This window comes from Pleurodeles waltl, chromosome 1_2, assembly GCF_031143425.1.
Source record: "Pleurodeles waltl isolate 20211129_DDA chromosome 1_2, aPleWal1.hap1.20221129, whole genome shotgun sequence".
Taxonomy (NCBI): Eukaryota; Metazoa; Chordata; class Amphibia; order Caudata; family Salamandridae; genus Pleurodeles; species Pleurodeles waltl.
Window position 1 is genome coordinate 1287592938 of NC_090437.1, and position 14894 is coordinate 1287607831.

The following is a 14894-nucleotide window of genomic DNA, read 5'->3' on the forward strand; positions in this document are numbered from 1 at the left end:
GTATTTTAACTCTTTTGATTCACAGTTTTAACTCCCCTTCTGGTCCTGCAAAATAGGACTTTCATTGGTTGCATCCAACTGTGTCGGGAACATGGAGGTAAGCATAGACTCCAACTTTTTCCTGGGTAAATACTTTGTAAAAATGCTACTCCTTCACCAGAATGACCCTGCACCTCATTTTCTTTTAAACATTTAACATTCTACCACAGAGCACAGGCTAACATCGCCTTACCCCCAGGTGTCAGATTGGATCCGGAGATTTTTCTTCAAGCAGTACCCTTGAACGCCATCAGGTGGCGTAGGTCGACTCCACGTCCGTCGTGGTCGGCGTAATATTGCGGTCATATATAGGCGCCAACTGGCACGCTGGCGTCAGTCCTTTTCTTTCCATGCCAGCCTATGCGCACATCAGAAGAGCTACCCGCAGTCGTTTTGTTACTGACTTTTCAATGTTTTGTTTGCGTTTTTTGACCACCTGGTGCATCAACATCTTGTCCCGGACAACTGGATTTAAGCCGTGTGACTCCTGTCACCGCATGATGTTGGTGACAGATCCATACGTCGTGGGCTGGTGGTGTCTGAACCGTGATCATGACCCAGAGAGTGCCTGGCCATGAATCCTAAGGCTTTGGGGGGGTGATCCCTAAAGGACATTGCGGCCCGGCACTCTGTTACGCGTCGCTCCTGGTCTCGCTTGAGAGAAAGGTCACAAGACCACTCACTGAGCCATCACCACTCATCCTTGTCCCACTCCAAATCATCAGGACATTCGGGTCACAAGAAGAAGTTGAAGAGCAAACCTTTCTGGGCTTCACCCAATTGCTCGGTTGATGCGACGTGGCCTCTGTCCTTGGAGCCTCCTTCTGGGTCTGCTGTGCTCCTCTCAGAGATTCCGGGAGCTGGAGCCACACCTGCCCAACTCAGTGTTTTACAAGGCCATGCGCCTCATATTTGAGCAGTCCTATCCTCCTGTGACTCCTTCAGACCCAGTAGGGTTGGCAGGGACCCACTCGGGTTCTGCACTGGTAGCTTTGGCCTCTGCTCCGGAGGGCACCCCAGGATCAGTTACTGGATCTGAACCGGTTGTAGGAAAGTAGCCTCTTTTTAACATGGTTACCCCCACTTTTTGCCTGCTGTCTGTTTTTTGACTTCACTGTGATCCTGCTAACAAGGACCCCAGTGATTGCTCTCTCCCTCTAAATTTGGTTACTTAGAACTTAGCACTCCCCACAATTGGCATACTGGTGCCCCCATGTAAGTCCCTAGTATATGGTACCTAGGTCCCCTGGCCATTGGGACCCCAGGGGTTCCCCATGGGCTACAGCATGTATTATGCCACCCATGGAAGCCCATACAAGTGCTGTAACCATGGCATACAGCATGTATTATGCCACCCTTGGAGCCCATACAAAGTGTCTGCAGGCCTGCCATTTCAGCCTGCCTGAAAAGGTGCATGCACCCTTTCACTACAGGTCACAGTAAGTCACCCATATGGCAGGCCCTCCTAGCCCCAAGGACAGGGTGCAGGTAGCTGTGTGAGGACACCCCTGCATGAACAGTTGAAGCCGATGCAGTCATTGTGATTAGTGCATGGATTATTGTACCCTGCAGTAACACATTAAAGGTATGTAAATGCTACCTAATGTTTATAACATTGAGTGTTCTTACTCTTTGCCCTCTTAAAGTATAGCCAGCATGCTCATTTGCCTTGTAGGTTTCCTAAATCCTGCATCATAGCATTGTAATATTGTTATCAGCAGCTAGAACCCAATTGGCTTTGGGTTGAAATTGATATTGACGTAACATCTATTTTTTCATCCCTGAACAGCATGCAAGTGCAATGGTCACGCATCCATCTGCAACACCAATACTGGAAAGTGTTTCTGTACCACAAAAGGAATTAAAGGAGATGAGTGTCAACTGTAAGTTTACTGTCCTTGTACTTATATTATATATGAGCTGTTCAGTATTTTTGTGTATTTCTTTCATTGCCTCTTGTTTTTAGGTCGAGCGTGCAATTGCTTTGACTCGTTGTAAGCATTGTGGGATTTTAGCCATGTCCACTGTATGCCAATCAAATCCATTTGTTCATGGGCTTGCCTTTCAAAAAAGACTTGACGTCATTAACTGCTTTATCTTTGTCCCACCTTGGGCCGATTTTGTTACCGCCTTGCAGACTGACCCTGTTACATAGATAATTGCACGATTGCCGATATACTTCCCCGTGGGCTATTTCTTTTGTCTCTTCCCTTTGTGCTCCAGGGCGGCCACGGCGCTTACAGCAAGAACAGAGCCAACAGCGTGAACTCCATCAGCATTATTGGAGCGCTGGTCACATTGTTCACAGTTGGCTAATTAGAGTCATGCTTTGGCTAATGTTATGGGTGGGGAGAATCTGTTTCTATTACATAAATATCGTTACTAAACAGGTTTTATGTTGTGGAGTACATCTATTTTTTTCCAGAGGGTTTAACTTGTCCATTAATGGTGTATTACGTTGTTCATGGATGTTTAGCTCTGTAATTTTGAGTTTCATTAACCATTCAGTTGGATGAAGGGCTGACGTTAAACATGTTTGTCTGTGAATTAGATTTGTGCTTCCTTCTTGGTCAGACGCGGCCCAGTGTTACCTAAACATTCTGATGCAGATAATTGCTTTAACAACTTTTTTGTTGTTTGGGAGAAGGGGTCTTGGAGGCGGTAAGAGAATGTTAATCCCATTATACTGGAAGCTCCAAATCGCTTGCTTCTATTTTTCATTGTAGAGCGCTATAAAACCTTGTTCAGGTGGAGTTTGCACTATGTAAGCCAATATATTTATAAATAAAGCATATCAGGGGAATTATGCTGGAATGTTTAAAAACGAAAAACACAGTCGCTGGATGAGAATGGGCCCAGCAGGTCATTTCTTCAGACAAATGTTGACGTTGTTTAAAGGTTTTGTGACAGCCCCATAATAAATTTCACAAAAACACGTGTTCGATGGCATCTGTCGCTGTAGATACACATGGTATGCATGAGCTCGCCATCTGGTGTTGGGCCGGAGTGTTACAAGTTGTTTTTCTTCGAAGAAGTGTTTTCGAGTCACGGGACCGAGTGACTCCACCTTCTGTGCTCATTGCGCATGGGCGTCGACTCCATCTTCGATTGTTTTCTTTCCGCCATCGGGTTCGGACGTGTTCATGTCGCTCCGAGTTTCGGAACGGAAAGATAGCTGAAGACGGAAGATTTTCGACGGTATCGTTGCGATCCGGTTAGAGATAGACACATACGACGACGCGTTGAACATCGAAGCGCTTCGGTGCCCTTCGGGGTAGATTTCGGCACCCCGTCGGGGCCTAGTCGGCCCGACCGCGTGGAGGACAACGCCGATGGATCGGACCCCGTTTCGATTCTGCCCCGAATGCCACAACAAATATCCTTATACGGACCTGCACTCGGTCTGTAATCTGTGCCTGTCACCCGAGCACAGTGAAGAATCCTGCGAGGCCTGTCGGGCGTTCCGGTCCCGAAAAACTCTGCGCGACCGTCGAGCGAGAAGACTGCAGATGGCGTCCACGCCGAAAGAGCGTCGACAGTTCGAGACAGAAGAAGAACAGGAGGAATCCTTTTCCATCCAGGATTCAGACTCCGACGAGCTACACTCTACAAGAACTGTGAGTAAGACGTCGAGATCAAACCTTAAAAAAGGAAAGAAGGCCCAGGGGACGCCACTGCCAACCGGCCATGGCTCCACCCAAATTCTCGGTGACCAACAATCGGCACCGAAAAAGGCCCATTCAGTGTCGAGATCGTCCGACTTCGGTCGAGACACCGGCACGCAGCCTCCTCGGGACCGAGAGAGTGCTAAACAGAAGCATCGACACCGAGAGTTCGGTGTCGACACCGATCGACGCCGAGACAGTGGCGCCGAAGACCATAGAGGCCAAGAATTTTCGGCACAGAAAAAGAGGAAGGTTACCTCGGAGCCGAAAAAACAATCGACAGGGCTTTCGGAGCCGAAAAAAGCGACATCAGACCCTGTTTCTGGCTCCTATACCGAAGAGCATTCTATGTCTTCTCAACTGAAGAAACATAGATTTGAACAAGAACTGCAATCCACTGACGTGGATCACACGCAAAAGCGTATCTTTATTCAGCAGGGGACTGGGAAGATCAGTACCCTTCCACCTGTCAAACGAAAGAGAACGCTTCAGTTTACTCCTCAGCAAGACACAACACAAAAGGTAACACCTCCTCCCTCGCCTCCACCTGTAACTCCGGCTTCGCCAACTTACACCCCGTCACATTCGCCAGCTCACACCGCCATGAGCCACGACGACCAAGATCAGGATGCGTGGGACTTGTACGACGCACCAGTGTCTGATAACAGCCCAGACACATACCCAACTAGGCCATCACCACCGGAAGACAGCACAGCCTACTCACAAGTGGTGGCTAGAGCAGCTCTATTCCATAATGTGGAACTACACTCGGAACAAGTAGAGGATGATTTTTTATTTAACACCCTCTCCTCAACCCACAGCTCCTACCAAAGCCTGCCGATGCTCCCAGGCATGCTACGCCATGCAAAAGACATTTTCAAGGAGCCAGTTAAAAGTAGGGCAGTGACGCCTAGGGTGGACAAAAAGTATAAGGCGCCTCCTACGGACCCTGTCTTCATCACCTCTCAGCTGCCACCAGACTCTGTGGTGGTAGGGGCTGCCAGAAAACGGGCAAACTCACACACTTCTGGGGATGCACCTCCCCCAGATAAAGAAAGTAGGAAGTTCGATGCAGCCGGGAAGAGGGTTGCTGTCCAAGCAGCAAACCAGTGGCGCATCGCAAATTCACAAGCGCTGCTAGCGCGATACGACAGAGCCCACTGGGATGAGATGCAGCATCTCATTGAACATCTCCCAAAAGATCTGCAAAAAAGAGCAAAACAGGTTGTTGAGGAGGGTCAAAACATTTCCAACAATCAAATACGCTCCTCCATGGATGCAGCAGACACGGCCGCAAGAACCATTAATACGTCGGTTACCATCCGTAGGCACGCATGGCTCAGAACGTCTGGATTCAAGCCAGAAATTCAGCAGGCAGTGCTTAACATGCCAGTAAACGAGAAACTTCTGTTCGGTCCGGAGGTCGACACAGCTATAGAAAAGCTCAAGAAGGACACTGACACTGCCAAGGCCATGGGCGCACTCTACTCCCCGCAGAGCAGAGGATCTTATAACACCTTCCGCAAAACACCTTTTAGAGGAGGGTTTCGGGGTCAGGCCACACAAGCTAGCACCTCACAGTCCGCACCGCCCACCTACCAGGGACAGTACAGGGGAGGTTTTCGGGGCCAGTATAGAGGGGGGCAATTTCCTAGGAATAGAGGAAGATTTCAAAGCCCCAAAAACACTACCAACAAGCAGTGACTCACACGTCACTCACCCCTCCCACACAACACCAGTGGGGGGGAGGATACATCAATATTACGAAGCATGGGACAAAATAACTACAGATACATGGGTCCTAGCAATTATCCAACATGGTTATTGCATAGAATTCATGCAATTCCCTCCAGACATACCACCAAAATCACAAAATTTATCAAAATACCATTCACAACTTCTAGAGATAGAAGTTCAAGCACTACTGCAAAAAAATGCAATAGAATTAGTACCAAGCACACAAATAAACACAGGAGTTTATTCACTGTACTTCTTGATACCAAAAAAGGACGAAACACTGAGACCAATTCTAGACCTCAGGGTAGTAAACACATTCATCAAATCAGACCACTTTCACATGGTCACACTACAAGAAGTGTTACCATTGCTCAGAAAACACGACTACATGACAACCCTAGACCTCAAGGACGCATATTTCCATATACCAATCCATCAATCACACAGGAAATATCTAAGGTTTGTATTCAAAGGAATACATTACCAATTCAAAGTATTGCCTTTTGGTTTAACAACCGCTCCAAGAGTATTCACAAAGTGCCTAGCAGTAGTCGCTGCACACATCAGAAGGCAGCAAATACATGTGTTCCCGTATCTAGACGACTGGCTAATCAAAACCAGTTCGCTCACACAATGCTCAAACCACACAAATCAAGTCATACAAACCCTCTACAATTTAGGGTTCACCGTCAACTTTGCAAAATCAAACATTCTGCCAAGCAAAGTACAGCAATATCTAGGAGCCATAATAGACACAACAAAAGGAGTAGCAACGCCAACTCCACAAAGGATCCACAATTTCAACAGGGTCATTCAACACATGTCTCCAAACCAAACAATACAAGCAAGAACAATACTACAGCTCCTAGGCATGATGTCCTCATGCATAGCCATTGTCCCAAACGCAAGACTGCACATGAGGCCCTTACAACAGTGCCTAGCCTCACAGTGGTCTCAAGCACAGGGTCACCTTCTAGATCTGGTGTTGCTAGACCGCCAAACTTACCTATCGCTTCTATGGTGGAACAGTATAAATTTAAACATAGGGCGGCCTTTCCAAGACCCAGTGCCACAGTACGTAATAACAACAGATGCTTCCATGACAGGGTGGGGAGCACATCTCAATCAACACAACATAAGAGGACAATGGAACATACATCAAACAAAACTGCATATAAATCATCTAGAATTATTAGCAGTTTTTCAAGCACTAAAAGCTTTCCAACCAATCATAACCCACAAATACATCCTTGTCAAAACAGACAACATGACAACGATGTATTATCTAAACAAACAAGGAGGAACACATTCAACGCAGTTAAGCTTGTTAGCTCAAAAAATATGGAAGTGGGCTATCCACCATCAAATTGGTCTAATAGCACAGTTTATTCCGGGGATCCAGAATCAGCTGGCAGACAATCTCTCTCGAGATCACCAGCAAGTTCACGAATGGGAAATCCACCCACAAATTCTGAACACCTACTTCACACTCTGGGGAACACCACAAATAGACTTATTTGCAACGAAAGAGAACGCAAAATGCCAAAACTTCGCGTCCAGATACCCACACAAGCAATCCCAAGGCAATGCCCTATGGATGAACTGGTCAGGAATATTTGCTTACGCTTTTCCTCCTCTCCCTCTCCTTCCTTACCTAGTAAACAAATTGAGTCAAAACAAACTCAAACTCATTTTAATAGCACCAACGTGGGCAAGACAACCCTGGTACACAACACTGCTAGATCTGTCTGTAGTACCACACATCAAACTGCCCAACAAACCAGATCTGTTAACGCAACACAACCAACAGATCAGACACCCGGACCCAGCATCGCTGAATCTAGCAATCTGGCTCCTGAAATCCTAGAATTCGGACACTTACAACTTAGCCAAGAGTGTATGGAAGTCATAAAGCAGGCCAGAAGGCCATCCACTAGACACTGCTACGCAAGTAAGTGGAAAAGATTTGTTTGGTACTGCCATCATAATCAGATACAACCACTAGAGGCAACTCCAAAACATATAGTAAATTACTTGCTCCATTTACAAAAAGCAAAGCTAGCCTTCTCTTCTATTAAAATACACCTTGCGGCAATATCTGCATACCTGCAAACTACATATTCGACTTCCTTGTATAGGATACCAGTTATCAAAGCATTCATAGAAGGGCTTAAAAGAATTATACCACCAAGAACACCACCTGTTCCTTCATGGAACCTAAACGTGGTTCTAACAAGACTCATGGGCCCACCCTTCGAACCCATGCACTCTTGCGGAATACAATTCCTCACCTGGAAAGTTGCCTTTCTCATCGCCATTACATCTCTAAGAAGAGTAAGTGAAATTCAAGCGTTCACAACACAAGAGCCTTTTATACAAATACATAAGAATAAGGTCGTCCTACGACCTAATCCAAAATTTTTACCAAAAGTTATTTCTCCATTCCATCTAAATCAAACGGTAGAATTACCAGTATTCTTCCCACAGCCAGATTCTGTGGCTGAAAGAGCACTACATACATTAGATGTCAAAAGAGCATTAATGTACTACATTGACAGAACGAAGAACATCAGAAAAACTAAACAGCTATTTATTGCATTCCAAAAACCTCATGCAGGTAACCCAATATCAAAACAAGGTATAGCCAGATGGATAGTTAAATGCATCCAAATCTGCTACCTTAAAGCAAAAAGACAACTGCCCATTACTCCCAGGGCACATTCAACAAGGAAAAAAGGTGCTTCAATGGCCTTTTTAGGAAACATCCCAATACAAGAAATATGTAAGGCAGCCACTTGGTCTACGCCTCACACATTCACCAAACACTACTGTATAGATGTGCTATCCGCACAACAAGCTACAGTAGGTCAAGCTGTATTAAGAACTCTATTTCAGACAACTTCTACTCCTACAGGCTAAACCACCGCTTATGGGGAACTAACTGCTTGCTAGTCTATGCATACCATGTGTATCTACAGCGACAGATGCCATCGAACTGAAAATGTCACTTACCCAGTGTACATCTGTTCGTGGCATCAGTCGCTGAGATTCACATGGACCCACCCACCTCCCCGGAAGCCTGTAGCAGTTCAGAAGTTACCTTCAATTTTGTACATTTGTATATATATTACTTAATCCTTTAATAGGTACATACTTACATTTTTCATTGCGCGGGCACTATTACTATAGTACAACTCCTACCTCACCCTCTGCGGGGAAAACAATCGAAGATGGAGTCGACGCCCATGCGCAATGAGCACAGAAGGTGGAGTCACTCGGTCCCGTGACTCGAAAACACTTCTTCGAAGAAAAACAACTTGTAACACTCCGGCCCAACACCAGATGGCGAGCTCATGCATACCATGTGAATCTCAGCGACTGATGCCACGAACAGATGTACACTGGGTAAGTGACATTTTCATTATTCTTCTTGTGTGACTATCATCTGGGTGGTTTGCCAGCAAACAGATGCAGAAACATTATTCAAGTATTCAAGCAACATCTTCAGAAAGTTATTTGTTTTTGTGCCTCTTGATTTAAAGCACATTTGCTCTTCGTTTAGGCGCTGTCCAAAAGCAAGTTGCAGGCGATGAATCACTGACAGGAAGTGCTCTGCTTCTCTCTAGATTTGTTTGCACTTGTGTGTGCTTTAGGGTTCTTAACAAGAGTCCCTTTAACAGTCCAAGCAGCGTGTGTTGGGATTCGGAGGCATCGATATGGCATCAAAGTTCTGCCCTGATTAATTCCTCTCCCAGAGACGATGTTGGCATTATGGAGCGCTCCATCTGAACCCAAAACAGTGCTCTGCTTTGCCTAATCATTGCTGTTTTTGTTGTTTGCTGAATATTACACATTCTGTATTTTTTCAGTGAATTACTTAAATGGGTACTGCATATCATCAATCATGTAAAAAAATAATTTTATGTGAGTAATTTGTTTTAAAGTCTTTTCTAGCCAGCTGAGTCTCTTGATCATAATCATATATGTGCTACCCTGTTGGTCAGCGTCACCACCTTTACAGTTCATATTTGTTACCTCTTGTGATCAATCACAAAGGGAGCTAAAATATCTAATTTCTGAAGAAAGTGTGGGTAATGCTTGCTGATAAAGACAAGGTCTCTGTTAACCAATTATATTTTTAAATCATGAGAAGTTTGGTTCCCTGCTGCAAACCATTGTTACACAAAAGACTGAGAAGTACTGCAAAAATTCTTAAAGTAGTTTGGTATCTACCTTATTGATGTGCCTAAATATTAGTACTGTGAGTAGATGTCTTTTCACACAAATTATTGAAAAATAAATTCGATCTGCACTTGAGGTATGTTGGGAGAAATGTATGGTTTTGCAACATGAATTTTTTCCATAATCATATGCTGTGTATTTTTCCACCATCTAGTGGTTGGGTTCTGAATGTCCCTCTTTCATCAATTGTTCTTCTTTTTTTTTTTTTTTTTTTAATCTTTTGAGCGTCAACCAGAGGGTGGGATTAGCCATCCACCTATGACTTCAGACACACAGGCAGAATGCCCTAATGCTTTTATGTGAGAAGCACTATTGGGATACTCTATGTTGATGGCTACATTGGGACACCACTAAAGAAGAGCAAGGAAAATGCTGAAAAATCCCACAAATTACAGATAATATTTTTTTTTTTTAACAAAAACTGATATTTCATTTGGACTTCAACCATGTGTCTGAGAATATATAGTTAGAGGGTAGGAGTTTCTCATTGAGATGGAAAATACCCCCTTTAGGTTGTGCCCAAAGTGCCACCTCACTCTTGTATGGAAAGACAAACACAAGGTTTGTGATCTTTGCCTACTCAAGGACTATAGGTTTGATGGGTAAAGACCTGCATTGAGTTCCTTCCTAGAATTCTGAAAGCTAGGGAGAAGCAGAGGTGGCCACACTTGGCCATGATGTAAAGAATAGTTGAAAAAAAACACACGTCCGTGAAGAAAACCCAAGGACAGAAACACCAGGACACCTTAAATGTGCAAGTTTCCGATTGGATTTACTTACTTAAAAAAAAAAAAAATGCTTTACTGAAATTCAATAAAGTGAATCAAAAAACAACTTGCTAAAACCATAAAAAGTACAGTAAAAATTTAATGTAGACTCAAAACTCCAATAATGTAACACAAGATGAACCAAACAAAAATAAGAATGAGTAGTACTCAGTTCAGCAATAAGGTTGATAAAAACAACATTTTATAAATTTTTGTATTTGGTTTACCTAAAGAGAGGACTATAAGAAAGAGGAGAAAGAAAGAGGGGGGAGAAGAAAAACGAAGGGACGAATAACCTTATCTAGAAGAGAATTAAAGTATACAACAGAGTTGAATAGGATTATCCTTAACTTCAAGATAAACGTTAATCATGGAGGTGTAAAATTTTATTTACATCAGGAGCATGGTTATGTTGTCTGGAGAGGAAAGAGTGAAATGTCAATCCTAGCAAGTTGCTTTGTGGAATTTATATTAACTCTAGAAATCTGTGATTATGGCATAGCATATTCCACCATTTTATAAAGGTAACTTTGGTAGTGTCTTTCCAGCTAGATGTAATCATTTGTAAAAAAAAACAACAAAAAAAAACATTGCAATTAGTTGATCAGCAAACTTTCCAGTCATAACATTGGTGTGCCATACTTCAGAGGAACCTTCAAGAAAAATATGTATTTTATCAAATAGTAATGTAAAGGGGTTAAAGTAATTTGCTAGTAATTTACCTGTTTTATTTCATTCCCCCATAATATTTTGCAATAATGTTTGAGTTCTGCATGGATTCTCAATAGATCTTTTGTTAAACTCAAGTTTTTCATTAGTCAGGCAAGTTTATTCTTGTGGTTGAAACTAAAATATCCAGTGTTCAAGGACTTTGATATGTTTCAACAAAATAGAGGATTCCTTCTTTTTCTTAGTCATGTAATTGATAATAAATTGTCTTGTGGTTTCCTTAAAGGAAACCTAGACAAAATAGATTTTAGTAATAATATTTAAAGTTATGCAAATACATTTCTCCAAAAATAGGACATCTCTTAACAATATTTTATCAGCACCTATTAGGCTGCGTGGTTCACTTTAATAAATCTATATCCGCTGTTACTGGGGTGTGATCAGAAATGAGGATGGAACCAATTTAACTTATGTTAAAGATTGTAGAACATAAAGGAGTACAAATATTTAATGAATCTTAGATTTAGTTTAGTGTACAGGAGAATAACATGTAAATTCTATAGTGTTCTATAGAGAACTCCATACATCTACTAACCCCCTAGAAAGTATTCCCTTTAAAAAGGATTTGTGTTTATTGTTGCAGATATATTTAGATTGGGAACTTCGGTCTATGGAAGGATCCAAGAGTTGATTGCAATCCCTACCTGCAATAAGGTTGTGATTACAGATGGCAACAAAGTGGAATATTTTTTTCCAAAATCGGACAATTTTGGGAATGTTAAGGTGCAGAAATGCGATCATATCAGTCTTCCACTCCCACAGGAATGCCATATATTCCGAGATTGTTACGTCTGTTTTGATTTTATAATTCTTGTGTTTGCATTTTGAGCAGGTGGAGTTCTTTTAACGTTGAGTCTACCTGAGCCACAACATCTTGGACATCACTAATTAGTTGTTCCATTTCAGAGTCTATGGATTTCAAAATGGATCATTTCTCCTCGTTTCTCTGAAGAGTGGTGTTTGTTTGGTCAAAAGTTTTAAGTTTATGATTCCATCTATTAAATCCTACAGTGTAAGGGTAACCGATTTAGATAGACAGATCAAATATCTTTTGTTTTCCTTTTATTAACATTGGCAGCTTGAGCTTTCCGAGATGTGACCGAAGATAAGGAGAGGCAAAATGTGCAAAGTAGAAGGCAACTGATGATTCATGATAAGCAGTATTAGCCCAATCTGCATATCTGTGAAGAAAATGTGCTGTTCAGGTCATTTTGTGATATAGAGAGTGGGCATAATGTGTTACTGAGGGGTTAAGGCAGGTGATGCAAAACAAGTAAAACAAATAAAATAAAATCATCCGCTCGCATTGTATTGGATTGTAAATATAACCAATGTATGTGGAGACAGTTGTCTAGCTACTCCCAATAATCTATCTCCATCTTAAAAATTTATCACTTGGTACGCTCCAAGGCACAGAGAAAGAAAATCATCCTTAATTCAGTGTTAAGCCACTGAGGTGTGCCAGTCCTGTAGATAGGTACAAAACAGCAGTCACAGTGGCCTTGCATAAGGTGCAGTGTTATCTGCTGGTAAATTCCTAACCGACCATGAAAAGGCCTGAAAACATACCCTGCCACTCTGACACAGCCTGCTTTTTGCCGTGAGTAGGCCGTCTGACTGCAGAAAATCAATCTGTATCTTCAAGGGCTGGCAGGAGAACTAAGCCTCAGAAGCCGTCTTGTGGCACTCTGAACATGTGCCGACTTAGATTCAATAGCCATGATCACGTGCTGAACCATAAACCTTCCCTAGCGCCCTTGTATGGAACCTGCTGCTCTGCATCTTTAGCAGATAATCCCACTATTCTTTTGCCAGAAATCAATTTGCTTTTGCCCAAGAGTGCCTTCGAGAGGGTACTGGTATCAGAACAGGGCAAAGGGATGTTAGCCCATTATTTACTGGGATCCAATAAGGATGGAGGGTATCTTTTGACCTGCCGAACATACATCATCAGCTACCATATGTTTATGGTGGTGTTAGAGCATTATCAGCTAGCCTTACCTGTTCCCCTCAGATTTTTCACGAAGGGGATGGTGGTGGTTACCGTCCACCTTCTGCCATTGTTGACGTTTTCGATCAGTAAAGCAAAGTCCTGTTTGATACCTGTACAGAGGATTTCTTTCAATGGGCCCATCCTGAACACAGTGGGGTTCAAAGCTTTTCCATCCATGCAATGAGCCTGGGATACTCGGGATAATATCTAGGTGTTGCTGGCCCGGACCTGTATCCCAATGAGGTTGTTGCTGAGGCTTCTTTGCTTGCTGCTACACCCAGGCTACTAGTCACGTCTGCTTGCTAGCACATGCAGGCTTACAGTGAAACCTTGATGGTTCCAGTAAGTACAACACTGCCGCTGCCTGAATGACAACATCTGCTTCTCAAAAGAGTCAATCCATCAAGTTCAGTTTTAGAAAATGGGCACAAGCTTGCAGTAGATTGTTTCCCATAAACCACTCAGAACTCCGTTCCCACAGATGCCTTTTCTCTAGGTTGGGACATTCAACTGTGAGAGACGAAGTTCAAGGTTCTGTGACCCCACCGGTAGAATGAAAGCTCACGTCTTCCTCCTAGAGCTTTGTTCTTTCCGGCTTGTTGTAAAAAAAATTCTCCCATTGGGTCAGGCTGGTGGAGATTTTGATTGACAGCATGACCTCACTTAGTATTGCAAAAAGCAGGGCTGCTAGAAGTCTTGAATCGTGTTCCTGTAGGCACTGTACCTTTTGGAGGTGGATAGGACCAACAAGTGTTCTGTGTCAGCCAATCATCTGCCAGGATTGTTTAGTGCGAGTGCAGAGGAGTTCAACAGACGTCAGGTGGCACTCCCTGGGTGGCTCAACTTGTCTTCCTCCAGTGAGACGTACCCTGGATGGATTTAGTCTGCCTCAGTGCGACCTTAATCTGGTTCTCGCATCTGTGATGTGCCCATGCACAGTTGCTCTCTAAGGCTCCTAACCGTCATGAAGATTTCTTATCTCAATTTGGCGCGCCACCTCAGGTACTTTCAGTGCAACCTCCATACACCACAATACCATTTTCCTGCATATGAAACCCTTGTACAAGCTGGAAACTATTTCCGACTTTTGAAAGGACTTTTTTGACCCTGTTTGACTTACAAATTAGGAGGGGCTATGAAAGTGGTGTACTCCCTTCCATTTGTAATTCAAAAAGGAGTTTATCAATGGTTTGTGACAGCAGTTTCTATTACCAATCATTGATAAGGTACAAACACTTCAGAAGAGGTATCTGGTTTGCAAAGGTGAAGCTGTCCATGGAGTTGACCTTCTGTGTCCTGTTGTCTTTCCAAACATTAGCACTGGTCCATGTAATAAACTTGGGCTGCCTTTATATATATATATATATATATATATATATATATATATATATATATATATATATATATATATATATATATATATATATAAACGTTTGTCTGTTTTGGAATGTAAATACAGGGACGCATGTCTGCTGGCCTTTGCAGGTCCTCATGTCCGCCTAATTAGTATGCATTAGGCAGGTTGTTTTGCTAGCACCCTCTCCCCAGTAATGTTCATTTTGCAATGCAACCTATTAGTACATTGTTCGCTTGGCAGATTATATTCCAAGGAAATGCATTTTGCACACAGTTTTATTTGTGAATTGGTATAGCGCTTCAGGGCCCTTGTGATGTATTTTGATGGAACCCGTAATTGATCGGATTAGGCTAGCTCCTAAAGAG

The 14894-nt window shown here is 43.1% G+C and overlaps 1 protein-coding gene across 2 annotated transcripts in view; it reads left to right on the plus strand.

Annotated features, from left to right (window-relative positions):
- ATRN (attractin) overlaps window positions 1-14894 on the plus strand; it is a 670776-nt gene that overhangs the window by 324237 nt on the left and 331645 nt on the right. For both annotated transcript variants that reach the window (XM_069205063.1, XM_069205055.1), the window contains exon 20: window positions 1829-1922. In XM_069205063.1, the coding sequence (XP_069061164.1) occupies window positions 1829-1922 (94 nt within the window). The remainder of the gene's footprint in view (window positions 1-1828; window positions 1923-14894) is intronic.